This window comes from Aotus nancymaae, unplaced genomic scaffold, assembly GCF_030222135.1.
Source record: "Aotus nancymaae isolate 86718 unplaced genomic scaffold, 86718_ANA_hifiasm-v0.15.2.pri h1tg000003l, whole genome shotgun sequence".
Classification (NCBI taxonomy): Eukaryota; Metazoa; Chordata; class Mammalia; order Primates; family Aotidae; genus Aotus; species Aotus nancymaae.
Genome location: NW_026988414.1, coordinates 36,596,223 through 36,620,011, shown reverse-complemented (window position 1 = coordinate 36,620,011; position 23,789 = coordinate 36,596,223). Strand labels below are relative to the sequence as shown.

At 43.9% G+C, this 23,789-nt stretch overlaps 1 protein-coding gene and 1 long non-coding RNA gene across 6 annotated transcripts in view; one reads left to right on the top strand and one right to left on the bottom strand.

Moving 5' to 3' along the window:
* Positions 1-13,146, top strand: part of RECK (reversion inducing cysteine rich protein with kazal motifs) — a 92,373-nt gene extending 79,227 nt beyond the window's left edge. For all 5 annotated transcript variants that reach the window (XM_064380051.1, XM_064380059.1, XM_064380063.1 and 2 more), the window contains 6 exons: positions 1,609-1,780; positions 6,438-6,630; positions 7,896-8,106; positions 9,483-9,556; positions 10,349-10,504; positions 11,537-13,146. In XM_064380051.1, coding sequence (XP_064236121.1) covers positions 1,609-1,780; positions 6,438-6,630; positions 7,896-8,106; positions 9,483-9,556; positions 10,349-10,504; positions 11,537-11,758 — 1,028 coding nt within the window. In that variant the 3' untranslated portion in view covers positions 11,759-13,146. The remainder of the gene's footprint in view (positions 1-1,608; positions 1,781-6,437; positions 6,631-7,895; positions 8,107-9,482; positions 9,557-10,348; positions 10,505-11,536) is intronic.
* LOC135276390 (uncharacterized) lies at positions 3,502-8,828 on the bottom strand. Its single transcript, XR_010343926.1, has 3 exons — positions 8,644-8,828; positions 7,515-7,620; positions 3,502-3,711 (listed from the first exon to the last, which is right to left on the bottom strand). It is a non-coding gene; the product is annotated as an uncharacterized LOC135276390 (long non-coding RNA).
* Positions 13,147-23,789: the final 10,643 nt, after the last annotated feature.

Here is a 23,789-nt window from a genome sequence, read left to right as displayed (position 1 = left end):
GGGCAAGATGTTTTTCCTCTCTGGATCTGTTTCTTCCTCTATGAATTGAAGGTATTATATATTAAATGGTGTTTTAGGGCCCTTAGCAAATATTCCTTAATATTCTGGAAATTCATGGTTAAAAAGAACAAGGCCAGTGATTGGAATGGGTTTAATTAAATTGAACTTTTCTACCTGGTAAAATACCCCATTTACCCCTACTGCTATGATCTAAAATGTCCATGTGTATTCTCAGTTTGTTTCTCAGCACCTTCTTCCTCAGCCTACCTTAGCTTACTTGTTAATCTAAACTCCCACAAACAATAATATCCCAGAATATTACTTTCTTGATTTTCCTATGCTTTGCTGCTCTTATTATTCTTACACCAACATAAGTAAGTGAAAAGGCTACTTATGGGATGGAAAGATGGGATGCTTTCCTCTTGTGAAGCTATTGTTGCCAACAGCAACAGCACAGTCTGCTGGTATCTCTTGGTATCTGCTTTTTCCTAGATCTAAAATACCTTTGGTCCTGGGCAAAAAGTTACTAGGTAGTTACCCTTGCCCCTATTTCCTGCTGCTGCAGTGGCAACTTGATTCCTCTTTCCCCAGAATTAGTATTACATGTGGAGAGGGGTGGGAACTGGGTGGAGAAGAAGTGGAGGAGAGGAGAGTAAGGATTTACCAACCTTGTACTCCAGCCCATTGGACATGAAAAGGATCAGAAATAAGAAGTGAATGGCAGACTGGTGAAGAAGTAGAGGGTAGTACTAACTCTACCCCAGCCTTCACTGCTTTATTATCATCATCCTTTATTATTATCCTTTGCTTTGCTCAAGTAAGGACAATTAATTCTGCTTAGAGAAACCATAGAGGGACATGGGGATAAAGAATAAGCTAAGGATTTACAAGGAAGACTTTTTTATATTTTTTTGTTAACATCTAAATGTTTTTAAAAGTTGAGCTTTACAACTAGCAAGACCCTTGTTTCCTATCATGTGTGGCCCCTGGTGTCCTGGGATAAACCAAGTCAATGACTATTGATCGAGCTGACTAAGGAAATTTTACTGACCCAAAACTGTGTCACATTTCTTGGGACCCAGTGTCCAACTCCAAATGTGACTCAGAGAAAGATGTTCATAAACATTTGTAAGTCTTAAAATTACAATAATTTTCTAAGTTACCATCTTGAACATGAGAGTGGAAGGAACCTACAACCTTCACTCTTTATTACGTTTGGTATTAGCCTTTAACATTGAAGAAATCCCCACACCAGACTTCAAACATCTAAATTCTAGATTGTATATGCCAAATCAGGAGAAACAGTCTTTACTTTCCCGACCTATAGCCTTGTTAATAGGGGTTTCTACCTGGGATCAAGGTCTAAAGATTCTCAACTAGCTGTCAATAAAAAGGACAAAGGAAAGCCATTTTGCAGACGAGCTAATCAGAGCATTGCTGCCTTTAAAACCCTGTCAGAGATCAGAGAGAAGGTTTTTCCTGACTTAAGTTACAATTCTATTTTAACATGAGACCTTCACATGATTGCTTATGGTTTGCCTTAACAAGGAAGTATGAGGGGAGGGGAATATACACATACATATTTTTGAGGCTGTTTCCTTTCCTCAGGTCTGCCCTGTAACTGTGCAGATCAGTTTGTCCCCGTGTGTGGGCAGAATGGGCGCACTTACCCCAGTGCCTGCATTGCTCGCTGTGTGGGCCTCCAAGACCATCAGTTTGAGTTTGGATCATGCATGTCAAAGGATCCATGTAATCCTAATCCCTGCCAAAAAAACCAAAGGTAAGTGAATGGCTTCTTATTTTATTCAACTGAAGGCCAGTACTTACAAAGCATCTACCATATACCAGACAATGAAAACACAAAGGTAAATTAAGAAGTCATCTCTACCCTGAAGAGTTTAGAGTCTGGAGGGAGAGAGAGCCATGTAAAGCTGCTTGATAAGGTGCTGCAATTGGGAGCCCAGAAGTAGGGCCGTTAATGCAACCTGGGGAAGGGCCTGGGGGAGCCTCTAGAGGTGATACCTAGCTGAATCTAGAAAGATGAGTAAGAGATCACAGGCAAGGTTTGCAGTAGAGAAAAGGTAGTATTGGTGAAGGCAGACTAACAGGAGCAAGAGCTGCTGGAAATGTTATCTCCATAACATTGTTATCTCCATAACACGGTGTCTGTTGGGCATTAAAGCAGTTCTGTAAGACTGAAACAGAAAATGTAACATGCGGAGAAGTAGCAGAAGGGATGAATGAAAAGGGTGTATTCTTATCAGTAGCTGTCTAAACCTGATAGTCAAGGAAAATTTGCTTCTAGCTGTATGCATCCATTTTAGAAATTGGACGTGAGAAATCTCTGGAAATGCAACTTCACTGCTATTTGAAATTATTTGTTTTGAGCTCCTTTCTCTACTGTTTCCTCACTTGAGTTCAGAAGACAGTTGACCCAGCCTTAATGATGGATTTCTACATGTGGCAACTACCAGGGCAGGCGTCTGGCTGACACTTAGATTGCAGCTGTCTGGAACCAGGGTGTTAAGTGGCTTGCCTGAATGACCTGAACAGTACACATTCCAATGCCACAGTGCTTTCCTTATGAAGGGTTTTGTGGAGAATAAGCAATCACTGCTTCTCCATCCTGAAAACCCTGGTGTAATGTGGAGGGAGGGGGAGACTTTCTCATGTGTTAAAAGAAATGGCAGCTGGGCACGGTGGCTCACACCTATAATCCCAGCACTTTGGGAGGTCGAGGCGGGAGGATCAGGAGTTCGAGACTAGCCTGGCCAACATGGTGAAACCCTGTCTCTACTGCAAATACAAAAGTTAGTCAGGCATGTAGCTAACAGGCATGTTAGCGGGTGCCTGTAATCCCAGCTACTCAGGAGACTGAAACAGGAGAATCGCTTGAACCCGGGAGGTGGATGTTGCAAGGAGGTGAGACCACACCATTGCACTCCAGCCTGGGCGGCAGAGCGAGACTTGGCCTCAAAAAAAAAAAGAAATGGCAAAGAATTGGTCATCCATCTGCCAAAGTTTATACAATGAAACTAATCCAAGAAAGTTTCTTTGGAAAGAAGACAGGATGCAATACATAACAAATAAGCTGAAAGAATAATACAAGTTGTGTTGGGAGGCAGCATTGAGGATTGTTTTAATATTTGTTCATTTGTTTTCTCCATTGGCTAGTCTTTCTGAATAAGGTTGTCTTGCTTTCATAATAAAACAATAAAAATAAATGTCAAAATGGGAATGCCTTCCTGAGTATATACAAGATTGAAAAATTCAGCTACATGAACCTTAAAATTTTCTGCATGATAACAGACAAATGACACACTGGAAGGAATATCGCAGAGAAAATGCTGATGTCCTTGTAATGTAAAGAGCCCCTGCAAATCAATTTGAGAAAGATCAACCTAATATCAAAATGGACAGAGATCAATAGCCTAATAGAAAAAATGGACCAAGGACATAAACATAAAAAAGGAAATCCAAATGGTTCTTAAACATTTGAAAAGGTACTTTTATTTGTTAGGGTAAGTAATTCTAGCTACTGCATACAAATTCCAAAATATCAGTAATTTCACAGAGTAGTTGATTACTTAAAGCCCATTTGTTTGTCCAGCAGGCAGTTTTCCATGTGATCATTCAGAAACGTGGGATCCTTCCGTATAGTGATTCTGCCTTCTCCTACAGCCTCATAGTCCTCTTCTGGGTCTTCTGCATCTGGATAGTAGATAAGAGGAGGGAGATAGTGGGGATTGCTCTTAAAAAGCCTTAATAGACCACATATAAAAGTAGCATTCATCCCTACATCCAGCCACATTCCATTGTCTAGAACTCAGTCAGTTGGCCATAATGAACTCCCAGGAGACTAGAAAATGTAATTTACATATACACCCAGGAAGAAAATGAAGTAAATTTGATAAACATCTAGCCAATCTGCCACAATGCTTAACCTTCCTCATATTAAGAGAAATGTAAATTAAATTAAAACTACAATTGTATACCACTTTCCATCTATCAGACTGGCAAAGCTGAAGTTTGATAACATAATATAGGGAAATTGCTACTTTCATGCAAGAGGAGGCTGGAGGAGGATTGGTGCATCCTTTGTCGGGGACACTTTGGCCAAACTTGCAGTTTTAAAGGCACATACCCTCTGGATCAGTGCATATAAATGCTTATTGTTACATAAAATATATCTGGAAGGATAAATAAGAAAGTGGTAGCTCATGCCTATAATCTCAGCGCTTTGGGAAGCCAAGGCAGGCAGATTGCTTGAGCTCAAGAGTTTGAGACCAGCCTGGGCAACATGGTGAAACTCTGTCTCTACCAAAAATTAGGAGGGCATGGTGGCTCCTGCCTATAGTCCTAGCTACTTGGGAGGCTGAGGCAGGAGAATAGCTTGAACCCGGGAGATGGAGGCTGCAGTGAGCCGAGATGGTGCCACTGCACTCTAGCCTGGGCGACAGAGCAAGACTTCATCTCAAAAAAAAAAAAAGAAAGAAGAAAGAAGTTGGTAATAGTGGTTTCTCTAGGGAGGGGAATTAGGTTTCTGAGATACAAGAGTAGAAAGGAGGCCTATTTTTCACTCTATACCATGTTGTACTTTTTCATTTTCACCATGGGCTTATATTATCTGTTCAAAAAATAATTAATTGTGGCTGAGCACAGTGGCTCATTCCTGTAATCCCAGTACTTTGGGAAGTGGAGGTGGGTGGATCACTTGAGGCCAGGAGTTGGAGACCAGCCTGACCCACATGACAAAACCCCGTATCTACTAAAAATACAAAAATTAGTTGTGTGTGGTGGTGCACACCTGTAATCCCAGCTACTCAGGAGGCTGAGGCAGGAGTATGACTTGAACCCAGGAGGCAGAGGTTACAATGAGCTGAGATCGTACCCCTGCACTCCAGTCTGGGTGACAGAGCAAGACTCTGCCTCAAATAATAATAATAATATGTTGTTTAAAAAAGAAATAATTATATTCCTTCATCAAGTATCTACTGATGTTCCAGGCATTTTTCTAAATGTTAGTACATAACAACAAGCAAGGCAGATCAGGTCTCTGCCCTGCTCATGTTTACTCATTTGCCCTCAGATTGCCAAACTTTTTAAATGATCTTCTTAATTCTATTTTTTTTCTGAGATGGGGTTTCACCATGTTGGTCAGGCTAGTCTCGAACTCCTGACCTCAGGTGATCTACCCACCTCGGCCTCCCAAAGTGCTGGGATTACAGGCATGAGCCACCGTGCCTGGCCTGATCGTCTTAATTCTATATTCTCAAATTGATCAAGCTTTTTCTCTCAAAATTACCAAATTACTTCTGATATTCCTGTTTCTCATCACTTGCATGTTAATAGGTAATGAAGTTCTAAATATTATTTTATATTCTCTTCAAATATTTTAAATTTCCATTAAACCATAACCAAGTGCATTGTAATTTCAAACCATTTCAGAAAAGGGAACCATCCATAGTGTTGGTGGTAGTGATTCCGGTGCCAGACATTGGCCCTAAAAGGAGTATAAGTAATTTCCTTTGAAATTAAAATAATGTTAGCTACTATATTCTTCCTCTTTTATTTTATAAACTAATATTTATGTATCTTAGTACTTAAAAAAAACCCAGTGAAAGCTAAACATTTTCATGGGTCTTATCTTCTTATAGGAAGTTTTGTAAACCCTTTATAAAAATCAGGAAAGCAGAAAAAAAGCCTAAAGAAGAAAAGAGCCATCATCCCTAACCCCTCTGAAAGAGTTTAGGAATTGAGAATGAAGCAAGGTCCGCATATTACTAGGCAAGACCTAGCTTCATGGTGGCATTCTCTCAGTCATTTGCAACCAGCCAGTATCAGCTCTTCAGTCTTGTAGGCACAAAAACCTGAATTATTTTAGGACGTAGAGTGAGGCCTTTTCTTAAGACAGACTCATATTAGCCAAGCTGAAAGTGAAGCCCCTGGAAATGTTTCATTTGTTATTGAATACAAGGCCTCCAGCCACAGACTCCAGCCTGTTGGCCTCATATCATGGCCCTTCTACCGTGTGTGTACATCCTCGGCTTCTGCTCTCGGAGTCACCTGCCATTTCCCCAGCACCACATTCCTTGAGCATTACACCTGTGTTCATGGCTCCCTCAGCCTGGCAAGCCCATGTCTCCTCCTTCACCTCCCAGACTCCAGCTAGAACACCACCGCTTCCGCATGCTTTCTTCAGGCTCCCCAGAAGAGAACGACTCATCCCTGCAAGCTGTGTGCAAATCTTTTCTACCTTTTAGCCTAGCTTATACACAGGCTCGACTCTTCCACTCTACATAAGCTCTTTGGAGACAGAACTGTCCCGATTCATCTCTTGCTCTCTCTTCAGCCTCCTATGCCTCATCTAGTGCTTTGCCAGCCCCACCACAATCCCTCCCTACACTGGCTCATGGTGCTGCATTCATCTTTTTCAGGTGCATACCCAAACCACAGGTCTGCCTGACGACTTTTGATAAATTTGGATGTAGCCAATATGAATGTGTACCAAGACAGCTCGTGTGTGACCAGGTCCGAGATCCTGTTTGTGACACAGACCACATGGAGCACAGCAATCTCTGCACTTTATACCAAAGAGGAAAAAGCCTCTCTTACAAAGGCCCCTGCCAGGTACAGTGGTTTGGCTGACAAAACAAAGTACGTTAGGGATAAAATTGGTGTATGATCTTTTACAGATTAATCAACAGTAAGACCAGTTGAGGGTCTTCTGTGAATCCTGTCAAATCTGTAGCACCCAATCCTCTACCAAAAAGGAGGACTGGCTCCTTCTCCTAACTCTGGAAGCTATCTTGCTAGTGTGTGTACTTTTGCACATCTAGTGTACAAGCAAGAACAGAGAGTGGCTTCTTGTAGCCCACTCCTAGGAAAAGAACTTGAAGTTTCACACCTCTGGCATGGTCAGCACCATTCTCACTTCCCATAGTTCTCTGGACCCTCACTAGGAAACAAAGCAGGAAGAATGTGAGCTCAAAACAAGAAAAGTTTTCCCACTCTTCCCACATCAGCCCACCTCCCAAGGTACTGAAAAGTGATTGAAATTTTCTCTAAGACTTAATATCTTTTTACATCAGCTTAGCTCTCAGTCTTTTAGGTTTGTGGAATCTGCATTTATGTTTTAAGGAAAAAAAACAAGGACAATTCCTTTCAAGGCTTCTCACATGCACCACTGATTTTATGCTTGCCCCTCTCCCTGGGGCCCCACTTTGGGCCTAGCATCCCCTGCCCACAACCAGCTAACACTTGACATAATTGCTTCACATTCTCTGGTCTTCATGGTTAGAAAAATTCCATCATGATGTCTCCCTGAAACATGCTTGTTTCTCTCAGAGCTTCTATGGTGTTTGCATTGATCCCATCTACTCTGAATTCTCAGTCTTCTACTTGTTCCCTCCTCCTGGCTGTGATTTTTCTCTGATCTATTCCTGACCTACTGTTGGCTCCAGAGTCTTTCTACCCCACTGATCCCTCCACTCCTTCCTCTCCTTGTCTCATACCCAGCAAGAAATGATAAGACCTCTGCATTTGCGTGAAGATTCATCTTGTCGTCTTCAAAGAGGTGCTTCTGGGGTACTAATAGAAGTCTGGGCAGAGCCAAGAGACCTGGCAGGAAAGGAGATTTTTACATCAGTCCACGTGGAATGAGCACCCAGGTCCCAGAGAGGCTGAGAAAAGCAATCTTTTAGTTCATCTTGAGACACCTGTATTGCTCCCCACCCCACCCCCATTTAGCCCATCTCAGGAGCTTAAGAGGTCCCCATAATTTATATCCGTGTCTTTTTTCCTTCCTGAAAATAAGGGAGGCGTGTTGTGTACTCTTGGTTAGGAAAGGTACACCATAGGCATTTCCAAGCTAAATGTGATTTGTTTGCCCTCAGACCTTCTGCAGAGAGACCGAGCCCGTCTGTGGGCACAATGGTGAAACCTATAGCAGTGTATGTGCTGCCTACTCAGATCGCGTGGCGGTCGATTACTATGGGGACTGCCAGGCTGTTGGGGTCCTCTCAGAGCACAGCTCCGTCACCGAGTGTGCCGCTGTCAAGTGTCCTTTGCTCTCAGCAGCTGGATGCAAACCCATCATCCCACCAGGTAGGCTGGTGTATCCCGGTGGACAGGGGAGGACTGGGAAGATTTGTTTATCTGCCTCCAGAGAGTGACTCATTGAGAAGAGAGCTGACTAGTTCATTTAAGTTTTTCAAAAAGTCTTGAAGAAATTCTTATGCTGATCATACTCATTACTTTGGGTTGATCTTAAAAAACTGCAGATTGCCTTAGATATCATCTGGTATCCTGCTATTTTAAAACAATACAACAGCCTTTTCTCAAGCTAAATCTCACACTAAACACCAATATATAAACAGATAAAGCAGTATTTAATTATGAAAATTTAGGATTATTAAAGTGCATAATGTTTATTACAAAGTCAATGAATAATGAATTGCTAATTAATGAATAATTAAAATAGTTTTGATGAACACAAACATTTGAAATTGAGAGAGATAGAAGATAGTTGTTGTCTTAGATCGGCCTTAGCATCTAACTTAATTGTTTTAGTTGCATATAATCAGAAAAGTCTTGTTTTATTCAGACTGTTTTTAGCAGTAACAGTTTTTTTAAACAGCTTACCTCATAATTTCACACTCTTCAGTCAAACAGAAGTAGCAGAAGAGACTTTATTCCAAGTCTGCGCAGAACAAGTTAATCTGGTGTCTAACAGGTTCATTCCTCCATCCATTATTCATCAAATGTTTACTTAGCTTCCACTATGTGCCAGACACTCCTCTGAGCACTAGGGATACAACAGTGAGCAAAACAACGCCCTTTTCCTCCTGGAGACCATGTTCTGAGGGAGGTGACAGACCAAACACAGGTTACCATGCAAATCCGCACTAAACCAGTTGGCAGCAAGTACAATGACGCGAAATGAAGGGGAGTCGGGGGGCCCAGAGTAGAGGCACTGCTAATAGACTGGTGAAATCTCTGTTTTGTTAAAATACAGCATAATTTTACATTTGATTATGCCATATTTTGTTATGAGTTTTAATGGTTTAAAATAATTTTTAAAATTAAATTTAAATCAAACACTCATGGAACCCCTGAAACACCAACTCCCTTATTTTGCAGTCAGCGAAACAAGGCCTGGCAGAAGCGTTTGCCCAGAATCACACAGTGAGTTTTGAGGCAGAGCAGGATCAGGCCGCAGGTCTCTTGAAAGGCCAACTCTCTCTGTGCTATCCGCACCACAGCCTCCTCGCTCCGAGGAGTGGTGAAGGATGAAAGCAAAAGTAGAGGAAGGATTTTGGTAAACGGAGAGATGAGAGGACCCCAGGTTGGTCAAGGTACAGTCTTTGGGAAGGACACTGTAACTCTCCTGCCCAAAATGAAGGGCTGGACATTTCACTAAGGATTTTGAATTCTCTTTGTTTCTAATTCTGAACACACAAAAAATGGTTTCTGTTATGCAGGTGCTTGTTGCCCATTATGTGCCGGGATGTTAAGAGTTTTATTTGACAAAGAAAAACTGGATACTATTGCTAAGGTAAATTGCTTTATATGCAGATGCTGTTGAAACATTATTGCTAAGCCTCTCAGTAATCCTAGAGAGTAGAACGTGTTGTCCTCATTCATAGATAGAGAAACTAATCTTCAGAAAAGCAGCTTTCCCAGGGCCACATAGCCCATAATCAGTAGGACGAGGGTTTGCACCCAGACTGTCTGACTCCCAAGCCCATGTTCCTCCCCTCTGCACCCTGGCTGTACACATCAGTCAGCCTGATCCTTTCTTAGAAAAGGTCCCTCCAGGTACAGTAAGCATAGGTGGGGCTGCAGGCAAACCCAGGTAGCCAGACTGGTGGGTGCCCAGGTGGCTTCGAGGTCACCTCCCCTCACACCAGTCCCTGTGCCTCCTGAGAGGACCCTCTAGAGCCCTGTCTGTTCCCTGCATAGTTCTGCCCCTTTCTCTTTTCTGTACCATCACAGGGCTCCAGAAATGCTGCACCCAACACTTGTCACAACCTAGAGATTTATCCCATTTTGATTACAACATCTGTATTTTTAAAAACCCTGTGGCCTCTCTACCTCAGAACAGTCACTTTTTTAAAAAGTGTTTCTGGTGAGAGTATTTATCTTCACTATAGAGCACCTGTCAGGCCAAAACCCATTGTGATGGACTGGACACTTAGAATTTGGCCTAGCAAAGCTGTGGTGGGGCCTTCCCCTGGGGGATCTGTAGTCAAAAGAGCCTCCTCAGCTGGCAGCCCAAAACAAGGGAGCTTAGGCAGTCATAGGAATTCTTCTTTTTTTCAGGTACTAGCATGTTTTCTATTTCCAGGTAACAAATAAAAAGCCAATAACGGTTCTGGAAATACTTCAAAAAATCCGCATGCACGTGTCTGTCCCACAGTGTGACGTGTTTGGATACTTCAGCATTGAATCAGAAATTGTGATCCTGATCATTCCCGTCGATCACTATCCAAAAGCTCTGCAGGTGAGTTCAGCACATGTCATGAAACCATCTTGTCACTTTCAAGTTTGGTGCACCTAGGAGCGGGTGGGCACAAACCAGGACCGAGGAAGGATCAGGGAGTCAGTGAGTGGAGGCATTTGGGAAGTTCAATGGGGCAGGAGGGAGAAAAACAAGGCAGTCTCTAAAGGACTGAGCACTTTGCCAGTGGCTGAGACCTGGCCACATTTGAGAGTGGGATGCAGAGGAGCCAGGGGAGGGGAGGGGCTAAATACAGCAACTGGGAGTGTGCACAGCTAGAAGAGGTCCGAGAAATCACTGTCTCCAGTCCACTCACTGTACAGACAAGGCAGCTGAGGCCCAAACCGGGGAAGGAACTGGTGCAGGTCATGCAGTGATAAAGCCAGAATAGACTCCAGACTGCAGAGGAAGATCCCATCAGAAATGGTCTTGTGGGCTCCAGTGTTTCTTCATCAGTCTAGAGACATATAGAACTCCACTCATGTAAACCCAAGTTTCAACATCAAAGGCATGAGAGCTCAAGGGAAGGGAACGAATGCAAGCAGTCTGTGAATCACTTCACAAGGAAGCCTGTCTAGTCCGACTGTTTTCATTTTCATGTTTCAAGGGACATTGAAATTGTATTCCCTGTGACCCTACTTAACCATGTAAGGATAAAGTCTAAATGTCAGTAAGAGGTATGGGTAACAGGAGTGGAAAATGAAAAACAGTGACTGATTAGGATAATAGCATTGTGGATTATGCCCTGCCCTGCCCTGCCCTGCCCTGCCCTTTGAGATGGAGTCTTGCTACATTCCCCAGGCTAGTCTTAAATTCCTGGGTTCAAGCTGTCGTTGGCCTCCCAAAGTGCTAGGATTATAGGCATGAGCCACCACACTATAGTAAAATGTTACTTTTGATAAGAACAAAAGGTCAAAGAGAAAGTAAATGCTCTCTGAAGCCACACTACTTTTAGGATATTTGTGGAATTTTCTGGCTTGACCTTTTCATGGGTACTGTGGTTTTATATTAAAAGAATCTTGTTTCTCCTCACAGATTGAAGCCTGCAATAAAGAAGCTGAGAAGATTGAGTCCCTTATCAACTCTGACAGCCCAACTTTGGCGTCCCATGTCCCTCTCTCTGCCCTCATCATTTCCCAGGTACAGGTCTCCAGCAGTGTGCCATCGGCCAGTGTCAGAGCCAGACCTTTTTGCCACTCCTTCCTCCTTCCCCTCAGCCTGGGCCTTGCCTTGCACTTGCTCTGGACATATAACTGACTGCCCATGGAAAGCACGGAATGCTCCTCCACCTCACTCTCCTGCCTTGAGAAAGACATTCACGACTGCTGGTTCGTAGTTGAATAGTGGCCAAGGAAAAGCACATGTCACCTCTATTCACCACACAGTATTTTTTTTTTTAATTTGCCAATATTAGTAGGATTTTTGTTTTGTTTTTGCAAATGTTAAAATGTGTTGTTCCAAATACTAATGAAAAGAGGATGTCTCTTTCGGTAGACCACTGCCGTATGCTTTACATTTGCTCATCAGATGGGTCCCCCACTCTAAAACAAGCTTATCAATGGGAAATCAGATGACCACTTTTTAGAAAGATAACTCACTTTACTATCAGGTTCACGAACTTCATTTCAGAATTCATTTTGAAGTATTAAGGTTCCCGTTGCATTTGTTTTGTTTACAGATAATTACCTACTCTATCTAGAAGCTAGGGGTCCCAGTGAAGAGCCACTGCCATTACAGAATATGAAATATAAATAAAGCATCTTTGAAATTATTATGTAAATTATTAGGAAAATTTGCACTAAATTACAGAAATTTAATTCAGAACCCCAACTATTGTGTTATTCAAAAGCAAGCGATTAAATGACATTCGTATAATTATATGTTGTAAACGACAGGCTCACTAATCATGGATTAGTGTCTATGACTTTTGTGAAAGGGAGAAGTGACATTGCATCAAAACATCTTGCATTATGCAATTTTTATATTAACCAGATATATATTCTTCGATAGTCATCCGAGTTAAATGTAGAGTTTTTAAACATCAATCTTTAAACCAATTGCTGCTACTTATATAATTGCCAAAAAGTGAAAAATGAGTAGTTCATGTAAATAGTACTTTATATTTCTATTTTATTATGAAGAAGGTGAATAGCCATATTTGTAAAATGACAATCATGTGTTAACCCAGTACTTTCCGTTCATGAAAACACATTTGCTTTTTATGATATGTACAATGTAGATAAGTGTTCTGTCTGACTTTCTTTTTTGATATAGAAGTATAAAGAATTGTGGTTTATATATTTAAAAGTGTCAGTATTAAAATGTTTGCATGTTGTCTAAGAAATTGAATACTTTGAATGTGTTTCACAGTTTGAAATAAGCTACTTGATGTAATACTTCTTGTGTATATGCACATGAACTTAGATTTTACATGAAGTATTTTTTCAGTATTATATGTACCCTCTGAAAACATAGGGATATGTGTATTATACCAAAATGTTGCTGAAAAATGGGCACTTAAAGCTTTCAGAATATATCAGTGCTGATGTAGCATGTTTGTTGCAATTGCCTTTTTTCTGTATAAATGTCTTCAATGCAATATACTGGAAAGCTTTTTTATTTTAATAAAAATAATTTTTATATGATCATGCATGCTTCTAAGCAATGTCGACATTCAAAAATGAAACCACTGATCACCCTTGGGTGAGCTGTGTCCTTTGCTCTGGGATAAGAAGTCATGGAAACTAACTGGGCATGGTGGCACAGGCCTGTGGTCCCATCTACTCAGGAGGCTGGAGAATCGCTTGAACCTGGGAGGTGGAGGTTGCAGTGAGCCGAGATTGCACCACTGCATACCAACCTGTCTCACACCTGAGACAAAGTGAGACCCTGTCTCAAAAAAAAAAGAAGTCATGGGGTGCTATTATCCCAAGCCAAGGGCCCTGGGAGAGCAGGTCAGCTAGGACACAGTTGGTCAGCCTAGAGGGCAGGCAGTGACAGAGGGTCAAACACAAAGACCCCAGCTTTCAGCCTTTAGGACAGAGAGAGCTTCAGGCCTTCTAAGACCCGGGAGCATACTAGGCAGTTCTCCCCACTGTGCTGGTCCTGATGTTCCAGTTCCAGGACACCCTTGGGGCAGAGAGACCATGGGAACATGGAGATGGAGGGCCAGCTGATGGAGGACCAGGGAAGTGGTACAGCTTAGGCTAAGTCCCCAAAACTTCAGTGGCTTATAACAGAGACTTCTGTTTTGTTCCCTTCACATGTCCATTGCGGGTCAGCTGCCACACCTGATACTATCTTCTCTCCAGACCCATTCCAGTATCCTCACAAAGGGGAGAAAAGAGACAGAGAGGACCACAAGCTGGCCCTGAAGTCTGTGCTCAGAAGTGACACTGTCATTTCTTCCCACATTTTACTGGCCAAAGCAAGTCACAGGGCCACTCCAGAGTTCGAAGGATGGGGATGCACAGTCTTCCCATGGTGTTTATGTGTGGGTTGCAGGAAGGACAGCAAGTATTCTGAATAATACAGTCTACCATAGAGGTCTTTTCTCATCAGGATAGGACAACAGCCAGGACTGACAAGATGTTTTATTAGAAAAGTAGACGTTTCCAGCTTGGTCAACATAGCAAGAACCCACCTCAAAAAATATGGTGGTGTGTACCTGTAGTCCCAGCTACTTAGGAGGCTGAGACAAGAGGATCAGTTGAGCCCAGGAGTTCAAGGTTATTACAGTGAGCTATGACCATGCCACTGCACTGCACTCCAGCCTGGGCAACAGAGCAAGACCCTGTCCCTAAAAAGTAATAACAATTAAAAAATTCTTTGAAAGAAGTTTATGTTTGATGGGCTGGAATTGAAGAGAAATGAGAAGGGTACTTGGGTGGGGGTGGGGATGGAGGTATAGGAAGGGAAAGAAAGATCTAAAGGCTGATCCTGTTCTGGAGATACAATCATAAAAACTTTGAGAATAGTGATTGGGGTCAGGGCACAATGGCTCATACTTATAATCTCACACTTTGGGCAGCCAAGGCAGGCAGATCACTTGAGGCCAGGAGTTTGAGACCAGCTTGACCCCATCTCTACTAAAAATACAAAAATCAGGAGGGTGTGGTGGCGCATGCCTATAATCCCAGCCACTCAGCAGGCTGAAGCTCAAGAATCACTTGAAGCTGGGAGGCAGAGGTTGCAGTGAGCTGAGACCGTGCCACTGCACTCCAGCCTGGGTAACAGAGCAAGACTCCATCTCAAAGAAAAAAAAGAAGCAAGCCAACTTGAGGAAGATTCTTCTTGCCTCCTATACACCTAGATCCAGAGCCAGCTCTACGACAGTCTGAAGATTTGTGTGCCCCCTGCCCCAAATTCCTATGTTGAAATCCTAACCCCCAAAGTGATGGTATTAGGAGGTAGGGCCTTTGGGAGGGAAAGTGAAGGCCGAGGGGTCATTCCCAGGGATAAGCCAGTCCTTTCCACAGTCCGGCAATCTTGGGGCCGGAGGGTGGATTTCCATGGTGCACACAGAGGGAAACCCAGAGCACACAGATTAGCTGTGGTCACACAGGGAGGCAGGGTGAACCACAGCCAGAGGCTAGGTCCGGGCTTTCCCTGGCATGAGGCAGCTGGGCAGGATTTGTACTTCTCAGAAATAGAACTGGCCTTGCAGGAGGTCACCATGAAGGTAGACACCAGGGAGTGGGCAGAGTGAAACAGGCCCAAGACTAGGCGGGCTGGGGTGGGTCTCAGCAAACAGGTCCAAAGAGCACCGAGAATCTTAAAAGTGACTGACACAGCCCGCCAGCTCACTTTCTAGGACGGTTCAGGAAGTGCTTTTCACCATGTTGTCTCTGTCCCCTGGCTCCACCCACTCTTACATTATTCCAAAATGAAGTTCACTGTATTGTTTTTTCATTATAAAGTAACAAGTACATATTCCCCCAAATACTTGGAAATTTAAACAAAGGAAAAAAAATCCCACACTTTCCTCTCCCTGCCTCTATGAATGAGTGCAGAAGTCTTCTAGAGCCTTCTCTGTATGTATCTCTCTCTCTATGTAATCAGTGCAAGGTCCCTCCTCTGTCTGCCATGGGCGGGGAGGTGGTTACCTCACTGCCCTGTGCGGAGAAGTTCAGGGAAACAGTTTCATATTTGGGATGTTGTCTACTGGGTGGTACTTCCCCACCTAAAGGTTCACAGGTGGAAGTCCCATCGTGGCCAGAACCCACCAGGTAATCAGGGGGTGTGGTCTTTTTCTAAGGACCCACCTCCCCTGTCTTCTCCAGACCAATCTCCCACTGAACTCCACTGCAGATGCAAGCAGTTGCTTTGCCAAACAGAAGCATAACCACTTAGGCCGGGTGCAATAACTCATGCCTGTAATCCCAGTACTATGGGAGGCCGAGGCAGGCGGATCACTTGAGCCCAGGGGTTCGAGACCAGCCTGGGCACCATGGCGAAGCCGCATCTCTATAAAAACTACAAAAATTAGCCAGGCATAGTGGCATGTGCCTGTGGTCCCAGCTACTTGGGAGGCTGAGGCGGGAGAATTGCTTAAGCCTGGGAGGTCGAGGCTGCTGTGAGCCAAGATCATGCCGCTGCCCTCAGCCTGGGCAACAGAGTGAGACGAAGAAGAAGAAGAAGAAAAGAAGGAGGAGGAGGAGGAAGAAGAGGAGGAGGAGAAGGAGGAGGAGGAGGAGGGCGGTGGCTAACCATTTATGTCAGGGTCCCAGCAGGAAAACGAATGGTCCACCCAAATCAGGAAGAATTGGAGGAAAGTTTAATAAAGGGGCTACTTACAAAGGTGTGGGCAGGATGTAGGGAAACCACAAGACATGGTACAACACGCCGGGCCTCAAAGTGGAGCTGTTAGCACCCCTGACCTCTAAGCCCAACGGAGAAGGCGTTGCTTCTCTCCCTTGGGTCTCATCCCACAGCTCCCACTGGGAACCCAATTGAAAACCCAAGGACCAGGGAGCCTGTGGTGGTAGTCATACAGGTCAGCCTTCTGGGGCAGAGAGTAGGGCAGAGAGTAGAAATAAGGAAGGAAGTGGAGCAAAAAGAAGGTACCCATCACAGCAGGCCAGGGTGACAGCAAGGAGAGCACTCAGTCAGTTGCACCACCTATGTTGGAGAAAGGGCTCTCAGCTTAACCCTTTGGACCATGTTCCACTGAATGCTCCTTCCTGACCTTGCTCAGCCTCCTCAATTCCTCTCCATCTTCCTCTCACAGACCTTTATCAAGCCCACATTTGCCAGTGCCTCCACCCAGCTCCCTGAGAATTCCTCAGCTCTCTGCAACCCAAGAAAGCAGTCTGGGTCCCCTGCCCCTTCTTGTCCCCCATTCTTGCTGGCACTCTTCTAGCTCAGAGCCTAGAGCAGAACTGCAGTGCACTAGTTCAAGCTATTGCAGAATCTTCCTTCTGCCCAGGCTTTGCTGGCTCTGAAGTGGAGGACTGGGCTCTGGCCCCAAAAGGAGGGGGCATAGGGGGAAGGTAGACATCTAGATCCAGCTCACCTTCTTCAACAGCAGGAGGCTGTCCCGAAGCAGGCACACCTCCTCATGGCGAGTATTTGTGTTCTTCCTACCATGGCCCAGTCTGGCCACGTGTGAGCAGGGCAGAGTCCTCATGATAAAATGGATTTGGTCACATGTCTGTGAATAAGTCCATATTGGGTGATTTTGTTGTTGTGATTGCTGTTATAAATGTTTCCCCCATGACATATTCCAACTGGTTATTGATAAAGTGATTGATTTAAAAAAATTTTTTTGGATCCCCTGGCTCTCATTTTTAAATTTCATGTTAATTTATATTTATTGGATTTTCTGAGGTTTTTCCAGGGAGAAGCCATAATAAAAATTTTGCTCTTTTTCTTTTCTTTTATTTTCTCTTTTTCTGGCAGGATCAACCATGTATGCTCTTTCTTTTTCAAAGAGATAAGATACCTCTTATTTCTTCCTGTTGCTTTAGTATTGGCTAGAAGTTCCAGAACAATACTGAATAGCAGCGGGGACAGCAAGAAAGAAACCTTGTTGTGTTCTGGATTTTAATAGGGGTGTGTCCATTGTTTTATGTGAAGCATGACATGTTTACTTTAAGTGTAACATGTTTTACTGTTAGTTTCAAGGGGCTTCTCTTTATTCTGCTATGGAAAAATAAGAGTTTTTTTAAATGTAGTAATAAATACCCAATTATATAAAATATATTTCAGCATCCATTTACAGTATATTTTTATTTGACTTATTAATATTGTGAATATATTTCTTTTTTTTCTTTTCTTTTTCCACTGAGACAGTCTCACTCTGTCATCCTGGTTGGAGTGTGGTGGTGCAATCACAGCTTACCGCAACCTCCAACTCCTGGGGTTAAGCAATTCTCCTGCTTCAGCCTTCCAAATAGCTGGGACTATCAGCACATGCCACTATGCCCAGCTAGTTTTTTTAAATTTTTCTGTACAGATGAGGTACCATTATGTTGTCCAGGCTGATTTTGAACTCCTGGGTTCAAGCAATTTTTCCACTTCAATCTCCCAAGGTGCTGGGATTACAGGTGTGAGTCATTACACCCGGCTTGAATATATTTCTTGATATTAAACCATTCTTATACCCTTGAAATAAGTTTTATTTGATCATGATATGTTACTCTAATAATATACTGCTAGACTCAATTTGCTGATATTTGTTTAGAATTTTGGTGTTTATATTCAAAAATAATATTGCACTATAGTTTTTTATTTGCTGTATTTTTCAGGTTTTGGAATCAGGCTCATTCTGATGTCTTTAAAAAAATACGGTAGACTTTCTATACTTTGGAACCTGTAACTACTATCAGAATCATCTATTTCTCAAAGGTCTAATAGAAGGCCAGGTGTGGTGGTTCATGCCTGTAATCCTAGCACTTTGGGAGGCTGAAGTGGGCAGATCACTTGAAGTCAGGAGTTTGGCCTGGCCAACATGGCAAAACCTGGTCTCTACTAAAAATACAATAATAAGCCAGGCATGGTAGCCCACACCTGTAGTCCTAGCTACTCAGGAGGCCGAGGCAGGAGAATCACATGAACCCAGGGGGCAGAGGTTGCAGTGAACTGAGATCACACCACTGCACTCCAGCCTGGGCAACAGAGTGAGGCTCTGTATCAAAAAAAAAAAAAAAAGGCCGGGTGCGGTGCCTCATGCCTGTAATCCCAGCACTTTGGGAAGCTGAGGCGGGCAGATCACAAAGTCAGGAGTTTGAGACCAGCCTGACCAACATGGTGAAACCTTGTCTCTACTAAAAATACAAAAATAAAATAAACAGGCATGGTGGCACATGCCTGTAATCCCAGCTACTCAGAAGGCTGAGGAAGGAGAATCGCTTGAACCCGGGAGGTGGAGGTTACAGTGAGCTGAGATCTCGCCACACTGCTCTCTAGCCTGAGTGAAAGAGCGAGACTCTATCTCAAAAAAAAAAAGAAGAAGAAGAAGAGGGTACAGTCAGAGGCAGCTTAGCTCTATGGACATGACCTGGTGGCTACTTCTCTTCTTTCCACCTTCCTACCTTCATCCTGTTTATCCAAGATTGCTAGAGATAACAACTAACTAGTTTTTCTTTCCCATTTGGAGCACCGAGTGGTTAAGTTGCTATATACATTAACAGGACTAGAATATTACAAATCTAGCAAATAGCCCGTGCTCTGTTATATCTCACATCTGTTATCTCATGAGACTAAAACAGCTTGAGCCTTGTGTGTCACACTCTTATTGACAGTTCCCACTGAAAGAATTACCTGTGACAAATGACCAAGAATGGCCAAGAATTTTCCTGGATCACTTCCTCAAGACTGTGTAAGGATTCCTGTCACATAAGTATAGTACCATGTGCTTTAAAGGAAGTATCTTATGAAATTCACACAACCTCTCTATGAGGCAAATAGTATTACTAATATTAAAACCATTTACAGTTGATGTAACTGAGGCTTCAGAAAATTGAATAACTTCTCCAAGGTCACACATCTGATTAAGAGTGGAGCAGGCTAAGCTCAGTGGCTCATGCCTGTAATCCCAGCACTTTGGGAGGCCAAGGCAGGTGGATCATGAGGTCAGGAGTTCAAGACCAGCCTGGTCAACATGGTGAAACGCTGTCTCTACTAAAAATACAAAAATTAGCTGGGCATGGTGGCATGCGCCTGTAATCCCAGCTACTTGGGAGGCTGAGGCAAGAGAATTGCTTGAACCCAGGAGGCAGAGGCTGCAGTGAGCCAAGATCGTATCACTATACTTCAGCCTGGGTGACAGAGCAAGACTCTATCTCAAAAAAAAAAAAAAAAAGCAGAACCCAGATCTAACTGAAAACCTATGTCCATATTTATCATGCTGCTTATTTTCCTCTAAATATATATTTGGCTGCATCCCATTTATTTTCTGAGTACAGTAGTAAAGAGAGCATAACAGGATAAAATAAGGAGACTTTCTGCCATTTTCTTTACTCCACTTTTCTAGTTGTCATGGCCTTTCACTCACCGGCTATCACAGTGACTTTTTATTCCAAAAACCTCTGCCAATGAAGAGCCAAAGACTGGAGGGCTTAAACCATAGTTTGTTTCGTAAACTAGTTTGGGAAATAATTCATAATGATGTAAGAGCTTAGACACTGAGAAGGGGCTGAGTCATGGGGTGCAGCAGGTTCTGGGGAAACAGACTTAGGACAGAAACAAAATTTCCCCTTTTAAGAATGGAGATAACGATTGACAATGGCTGGTTTCTGACTTTTCAGCATGTGGTAGAGTCTCTATTTGAATGTAAAAGACCCTGTCTAACTCTGCCAGCTTGGGGGTTTTGGGGGTGTGGGAAATTTCCTTGGTTCTATTGTTTTTTGGATTTTTTTTGAGACAGAGTCTCTCTCTGTTGCCAGGCTGGAGTGCAGTGGCACAATCTCAGCTCACTGCAACCTCCACCTCCTGGGTTCAAGTAATCCTGTACCTCAGCCTCCTGAGTAGCTGAGACTACAGGCCCAAATCACCATGCCCGGTTAATTTTTTGTATTTTTAGTAGAGACGGGGTTTCACCATATTGGCTAGGTTGGTCTTGAACTCCTGACCTCAGGTGATCTGCCTGCCTCGGCCTCCCAAAGTGCTGGGATTACAGGTGTGAGCCACTGCTCCTGGACCTGTGTTCTGTTTCTGGGTGATTGTGTGAAGGCGTGTGACTCAGGCTCAGCCAGATGGATGCACCTGCCTAAGCATCCGAGTCTATATGCTACGACTCAAAGGTGTAGAGAGGAGCCAGGAAAGATTCTGAATTTATCCTAAACAAACTGAAGTCGATCTGAGTTTCCTTGAATGTGTAAGTTAAGTTTTCTACCAGCAGTAGAATTCGGGTTTGCTCTAAATAGAGAACGTTACCTTTTTACAATCAAAATTGTGACTGTGAACTATTACATACGTGAAAACAAGCAGCATTTAAAGGCTGCTTTTAAAATGCATCTCACTCTTTAAGAAAAAAAAAAGCCTCTAAACCAGGTGCCATGGCACTCACCTGTAGTTCTAGCTACTTGGGAGGCAGAGGCAGCACAATCATCTGAGCCCAGGAATTCAAGGCTGCATGAGCTTCTGCGTTCCAGCCTGGGCACCATAGCAAGAAACCATCTCTAAAAACAAACAAACAAACAAAAAATTCTAAGATAAGTATTATTACCTCCATTTTACAGACAAGAAAACAGACATGGAGAAACCCAAGCTCCCAGACCAGAACCACAGTCTCTGTGGGCAGCAGAGCCAGAAACCGAACATGGGCCACATGACTTCAAGCCCATGCTCCACACTCTTAACAATTACGGAGTTTGTTTGTTTGTTTGTTTGTTTGTTTGTTTGTTTGTTTGTTTTTGAGACAGGGTCTTGCTCTGTTGCCCAGGCTGGAGTGCAGTGGCACAGTCACAGCTCACTGTAGGCTTCACCTCCTGTGATCAAGTGATCCTCCCATCTCAGCCTCCTGAGGAGCTGGGGCTACAGGCATGTGCCACCACATCTGGCTAATTTTTGTAATTTTTTTATTTTGTGAGACACAGGGTCCCTCTACATTGTTCATCTCGAACTCCTGTTCTTAAGCAATTCACCTGCCTTGGCTTCCCAAAGTGCTAGGATTACAGGTGTGAGGCACCACGCCTGGCCTGCAGAGTATTCAGATTGTTATTCATATCTGAACGTGTTTTGATTTTGCCTTTCAGTGCTATAGAAGGGATTTTTTTTTTTATTTTCTAGATGGTTCAAAACTTTTTAGTCTTTTGTTATTTAGTTTTAGTTTTATTACATTGTGTTCAGGAAATTTGGCCAAACTTTTTCTATTTTCAGGAATTTATTATGGCTTAGTTTAAGATCTAACACTTGGTAAATTTTTGTATTTATTCCATACAAATTTGAAAACCATGTTATTGGGTCAGCCACAGCAGCTCACGCCTGTAATCACAGCACTTTGGGAGGCTGACGCAGGTGGATCATCTGAGATCAGGAGTTCAAGACCAACCTGGTCAACATGGAGAAACCCCAGCTCTACTAAAAATACAAAACTTAGCCGGGCATGGTAGTGCCCACCTATAATCCCAGCTACTGGGTGGGTGAGGGGAACCTCAGGCAGGAGAAGCTTGAACCTAGGAGGCGGAAGTTGCAGTGAACCCCCAGCCTGCGAAACAGAGTAAGACTCCATCTCACAAAAAAAAAGAAAAAAAGAAAATAATGTTTTCAAGTATAAATTATAAATAGTATTAATACAAATTAAAAGGCAGACATTGTCAGACTGGATGAAAAGAAAAAAAGACCCAGCTGCATCTTGTCAACTATAAGCTATTTTCAATATAAAGAAACAAGTTAAAAGACGGAGTAGTGGTGGCCAGGCGCAGTGGCTCATGCCTGTCATCCCAGCACTTTGGAAGACCAAGGTGGGCGGATCACCTGAGGTCAGGAGTTCAGGATCAGCCTGCTTAACATGGTGGAACCCCGTCTCTACTAAAAATGCAAATATTAGCTGGGTGTGTTGGTGGGCGCCTGTAATCCCAGCTACTCAGGAGGCTGAGGCAGGAGAATCACTTGAACCCAGAAGGTGGAGGTTGCAGTGAGCCCAGATAGTGCCACTGCACTCCAGCCCGGGTGACAGAGCGGGACTCCGTTTCAAAAATAAAAATAAAAAAAAAGAAATGTGTTATTAGGTGATTTCGTTGTGCAAACATCAGAGAGTGTACTCACACCAACCTAAATGCTGTAGCTTACTATGCACCAAGGCTATGTAGTATAGCCTGTTGCTCCTAGGCACAAACGTGCACAGCAGGTCACTGTACTGAATGCTGTCGGTGATTGTAATACAATGGTAAACATTTATATATATAAACCGATCTAAACAGAAAAATAGTAAAAGTATGGTATCATATCTCTTGGGGCTACCATGGTATATGTGGTCAGCATTGACTGAAATGTCATTATGCATTACTGTACTAAACACAGTAAGTGTAATTGCCTGACATGGGGAAAGGAATAGAGAGAACAGTGCCCAGCCATTGCCCTGCCGGACATTCGTAAGCCCTTGATATTACAAATTCTAGTCTTATAATCAGTGGGTCAGTTCACTTCAGTGCCCACCGATTGAAAAGCCTTAAAATTCGCTTCCTTCATTTGAGGTGCACTGAGCCCCTTCCCCAGAAAGGAGACCTGCGGGAAGTCTAGCACAGGTGAGCTGTCAAGTCAGTACTCTTCTCCCACGGGGCAGGGGCCATGGGTGGGCCGCAGTCTCCCCAGTACCAGGTGTGTGCTGCCCCCAGGGGCAGGAGAGGTCAGAGCACCCGAAAGTTGGAAAGACCGGCCGACCCTGAGGGATGGGCTGCAGTGGAAATGGTGGCTCCAGGGCCAGCACTCCCGGCGGAGGGACGGCCTGAGGAAAGGCAGGGAGGTGGGAAATCCCAGAACATGTTTGGGGAATGGTAAGAAATCTAGTTTGACTGGCGTACGGGGAAAAGGTGGGGCGTCGGGGAGACGGGTCTGGGGCCAGACAGCAGGGTGGGGAATTGGCTTGGTCTGGGAGGTTATGAGGGGCGAGTGGACGGGTTAGTGGCGGCCGCGCTTCCACCCCGACTGGCAGTAGAGGGCGTGTCCTGGGAGAGGAGCGTCCCCCTCCCCGGACCAGCCGCCTTCTGGAGCCCGGGGTCACCGGGGATGGGGTCACACCCCGGGGCTGCTGTGTCGGGTCAGGCCGCGGCAGGGAGAGGCCGCCCCCTAGTGGCGCCGGCCGGAACGCCCCTCGTGCCGCGACCCTGCGCCCCGCTGTCAACGC